The sequence below is a fragment of the Octodon degus genome, unplaced genomic scaffold (assembly GCF_000260255.1).
Source record: "Octodon degus isolate 3935 unplaced genomic scaffold, OctDeg1.0 scaffold00070, whole genome shotgun sequence".
Taxonomy (NCBI): Eukaryota; Metazoa; Chordata; class Mammalia; order Rodentia; family Octodontidae; genus Octodon; species Octodon degus.
Genome location: NW_004524646.1, coordinates 4,234,157 through 4,236,032, shown reverse-complemented (window position 1 = coordinate 4,236,032; position 1,876 = coordinate 4,234,157). Strand labels below are relative to the sequence as shown.

Sequence of the window (1,876 nt, the reverse complement as noted above, 5' to 3'; positions counted from 1 at the left end):
GGCAGCCTGGCCTATGTCATGGCCATCCTGGAGTACACTAATGCCCTGTCACCAGGTCATGGTTGTCCTTGGGAGACAATGGTGAGACCAGGGGAGAAAAGCCACATGCATATGGCCCTAGGCAGAGCCCAGCCCTAGCAAGCAAGGACAGGCCTGGGACTGACAGGCATTGGCCTTCATCTTCCGAAGCCCAGGAGTGCAGGTTGTGACCTTCTGTAGCCACCCACAGCCCCATGGCCACATGTCTGGGAGGAAAAGGAACACAGGGTAAGGGTGGCCAAGGAGTGAGGTCAGTGCTGGAGCAGCTCAGGGAGGAAGGATGGCTCGGGGCTGCTGGTCTCAGGAGGTGCCTGTGGGAGGTAGGAGCCAAGCCCGGTGACGGGGCAGAGCAGGCAGGGTGGTGTGGCTGGAGCGGCTGCAGCTCCATACAGTGGGTGGGCATGGCCAACCCTGCAGGGGGACACAGTGTGGGCAGTGGAGGCCGTGTGTGTGTGTGTGTGTGTGTGTGTGTGTGTGTGTGCATGCACACGTGTTGAATTTACTAGTGACAGAGGATGCTTGTGAATCTGGGGACCTTGAGCTGGCATCCGAGCCACACAGCTCCTTCATGATTCCCAGGCAGGACTGGAGAGTTCAGGAGCAGAGGGGCCCGGGGCCTGTAGGGTGAGGACACAGCCCAGTTGTCCTTCCCAGCACAGGCTGCACAGCAGGGGGCCACACACATGGGTGCAGTGACACTGAGACACAATGTGACCTGGTCCACTCAGACCTCAGGCTGCAAAGGGAGACTTAGGCTCCGGGTGGGTTTGACAGATCACACATAGGCAGTGGCCAGAGAAGCATCTTTTTAATGTCACCTTGGAAGGAGACATTCCTGAGGGGTTAAGGAAGCTCGGAGACAGTTACTGCTGTGTGGGATTGAGCACTTTCCCCACAAAGAGCGGAATGTTGGTGTTTTCCTCCCTGATGAAGAGAAGGAAGGGCCTGTTGAACTTGATGGTGAGGGCCTTCGGCCAGGCCCAGTATTTCAAATCACTGGCCCATTCAGTCCCTGCTCTTTTATCATCGAAGGTCAGCATTGCCTTATGCACGGCCTGGAGGGGAGAGAAGCAGAGGCAGGCACTGAGGCTGGGCTGTCCCCTCCACAGGCCTGAGCAAGGCCCAAGTGGAAGGCTCTTCCAGGATGCCTCACGAGGGCCTTTCTCCTCCTAGTGGTCCTGTGCTGTCCACAGCACCCATCCCTCATGGTCACACCAGAACTTTCTCAGCTTTGGCCTGGCCTCATCTGCTGTCCTGTGCTTCCTTCCTGACCTCTATCTTTCCCATCCTAGCTACACCCTTCATGTGTAGAAAGGGACAGTTACGTGGAGGCCATGTCCTCTCACAAGTCTCGCCTTTGCAATGTACAGTGATGAGCTCCTGGGATGAGGACTCTGCTGGTGACCTTGATGGCCAGGCCCACAAGTGCACAGCCCTCGCTGGTCTGCACCCAACCCTGGTCCCCTTTAATTTTCTTAGAAATTGGGCTCTTTGGCTGAACTCACTCATAATTCAGACCTAGTGCTTCACCACCAGCTCTGAATCTTATAGATGGAAGATTCTAGAACATTCTGTAAAGTCATTGAGCCTAAGTCTCTCTAAGTATGGGTAAATTGAAGCTTAAGAACCCAACTGACCTAAAAATGATGAGACTGAGTGTAAGTGAGCCCCTGAGGTGATGTCCCTGCAGTGGCAGCAGCACAGGTAGCCCCTTCCTTTATTCCATCCTCTGGGTCATCCGATCCCAGTTAACTCTGTGTGTCCTGGGCATTCGCTCATCCTGGACCTTGTCTGTGTCCCTTGATTCCTCACTCAGCCACATGCCTGTGCTGCTCCC

The 1,876-nt window shown here is 55.4% G+C and overlaps 1 protein-coding gene across 1 annotated transcript in view; it reads right to left on the bottom strand.

The window, feature by feature from the left end:
* Positions 1-837: 837 nt before the first annotated feature.
* LOC101560621 (alpha-1-antiproteinase 2-like) overlaps positions 838-1,876 on the bottom strand; it is a 7,466-nt gene continuing 6,427 nt past the window's right edge. Inside the window, exon 4 of the mRNA XM_023719628.1 lies at positions 838-1,094. Coding sequence (XP_023575396.1) covers positions 903-1,094 — 192 coding nt within the window. The 3' untranslated portion in view covers positions 838-902. The remainder of the gene's footprint in view (positions 1,095-1,876) is intronic.